The sequence below is a fragment of the Sitodiplosis mosellana genome, unplaced genomic scaffold, assembly GCF_009176505.1.
Source record: "Sitodiplosis mosellana isolate CC-2019 unplaced genomic scaffold, AAFC_SMos_1.0 Smas_scaffold_4167, whole genome shotgun sequence".
Lineage (NCBI taxonomy): Eukaryota > Metazoa > Arthropoda > Insecta > Diptera > Cecidomyiidae > Sitodiplosis > Sitodiplosis mosellana.
Window position 1 is genome coordinate 670 of NW_022599409.1, and position 2,148 is coordinate 2,817.

At 32.2% G+C, this 2,148-nt stretch overlaps 1 protein-coding gene across 1 annotated transcript; it reads right to left on the reverse strand.

Annotated features, from left to right (window-relative positions):
- Positions 1-306: 306 nt before the first annotated feature.
- Positions 307-2,000, reverse strand: LOC129572112 (serine protease inhibitor 42Dd-like). The gene is made up of 4 exons (XM_055452029.1): positions 1,884-2,000; positions 1,003-1,818; positions 805-946; positions 307-452 (listed from the first exon to the last, which is right to left on the reverse strand). The coding sequence occupies exons 1-4, from the start codon at positions 1,998-2,000 to the stop codon at positions 307-309; spliced, it is 1,221 nt and encodes a 406-aa protein (XP_055308004.1).
- Between the last annotated feature and the right edge of the window lie 148 nt (positions 2,001-2,148).

The window sequence follows — 2,148 nt, forward strand, 5'->3', positions numbered from 1 at the left end:
CATTCCGACTCGAATGGTTGAAATATATTGATAATATGGAAATTCTTAAAGAATTCAATTCGCTCAAAAAACCATCGTGTGCAAACTAATATATAAACATAAATACATAAAAAATGTGGTTTTTGTGGTTTATGTATTGATTTAATTTTAAAAAAAATGAACGAAAGCTCAGCCCACTCTGAATTTTGAACCACGCTACGGCGCTGGTTGAATTGGAGACAAAAATACTTCCTTGAAAAAATACGAATGATTAGGTTTAAATTAAATGCTAATTTTTCGATTGTTGATGGAAGGTGAAAGAATTTCTTATTGTTTTGATGTGGCATTTGTTGGAAAATTTTTAATGCAACCGCTGAAAATTGTTGTACTGGTTTCCCTGTCCCACACAAAATACATGAACGGATGTTCAGCTCTGAAAACTCCTGTACCACTTAATGCTCTTGAAGCGGAACCTTGGGAGAAAGTTGTGGAATATTGAAGAATCGTCAAACAATGTTATTAACTACTACTGCAACGAAACTCATACAATGAAAATTCACAAGATATTTGAAGCAAAACGTTGTATTGGTAGCACGTTTGTTTCTCAAAACCACGAGCATAATATTTTTTACGCGATCAGTGCAAACATATTAGGTGTTCACATCATAATTGACTCAAGTGTGTCAAAATGCTACATAAGTAGCTTAAACTATTTTGTATTTGATAACCTTTATGTCTCTGGAACGCATTTTGTATCAAATTTTATCATTATCATCTCATTTAGATGAGTTTCATTGCAAGAAAAATAAGTTTCTCAAATTTCACCTGTTGCAGCAGCGGCTTCAATGAGTTTTTCATTAATTTCAATGGTAGCTTGATGAACAACTTGGCTCACAAACAATGGCTCTCTCGTGTTTAAAAGACCACTTAAATTCGCCCACGGTTCAAACATTTCATTAATGCCCATCTAAATAAATAGTAATCTTAGTAATAGGAATTGACTGAAATTCGGTGAACACATACATTTTTCAAAATTTCATTGAGACGAAATTTAGTTTTGACCTTGAATTTCGGAATTTCAACTCTATATGTTATGAATTTCATTTGTTCAACAATTTTTGATAAATTAATTTTCTGTAATTGCGCTTCTAACGTAGATAATCCGGTACGTTTGTTTGGTAGAATAATAATGAATGAATAATTCGACTTTAAATAGTCAAGTCTCAATGCAGCGATATCTAATTCATGTAATTCAGCAATCCAGACTTCTTTACTCATTTTCATGAATTTTGCCTCAACCGTCTCGGTTTCACTGATGTAAAACTTTTCTATCATATCATAGAATTGACCATCTCTTTTGCGTTGTGGAAATGGTTGGAGCCAGATGCTCTTTAAGTAGATTGCATTTACCAAAACAAATCGAGTATCTGCAGTCAACATCTCATCATCAATAATTTGTTTGATTTTTCCCTTTGTTTTCTCTTCTATGAAATTATTGATCAGTTGTAACGTGTCATTTTTATTAACAAAATCTACCGATTCAATGCCTGCATCAAATTCATCTGTAGCCACTTTTTGAAAATTTTGATTCAGTTGAACTCTTTCTTCCACATAGATTTGATTTGTAATCATCAGTTCCGATTGACCAGCACTTCTTTTAATTAATTCAATGTACTTTCGAAATTGATCGGCTACAATAGATTTTTCACCATTCAAATACAAATGTTTTCTCAATTGTTCATAAGTCGTGCCATTGGCTGCTTGAGAAAGTAGAGTTAGCGATGTTCCAACTGAAAATGGTGAAATTACCAAATTTCCAGATTCAAATTGGGAGCATTGCTATATTGATGACATTTATTAAAATTTGTGTGCTACATTTAATGTTTATTAAAATGAAAGTTCACCTGATACAAGTCAACGCCAAACTTATAAAATCCACTGCTCATGCCTTCATTTTGAACGTCTGCAGCTATTGCTGTCGAACTCAATATTATAAGCAATACAATATTGAATGGAAACATTGTGAACAAAAAGAATAGGAATTATAACTTATTACAGAAGAAAAATATGTTTCGCTAAGAAAGTACACAAACGTATCGCTAAATCATTTGAAAACAACTAAAGTGAAGATAATTTGGTACTTCACGTTTTGGAAGCAATGATCAATTG

What these genes read in the sequence shown, in the direction of transcription:
- LOC129572112 (XM_055452029.1), bottom strand. Translation starts at nt 2,000, where the DNA reads ATGTTTCCATTCAATATTGTATTGCTTATAATATTGAGTTCGACAGCA. An exon ending in TTGGCGTTGACTTGTATCAG is followed by an intron (nt 1,819 to 1,883) that starts GTGAACTTTCAT and finishes TCATCAATATAG; the next exon opens with CAATGCTCCCAATTTGAATC. An exon ending in TGAAGCCGCTGCTGCAACAG is followed by an intron (nt 453 to 804) that starts GTGAAATTTGAG and finishes CTTTCTCCCAAG; the next exon opens with GTTCCGCTTCAAGAGCATTA.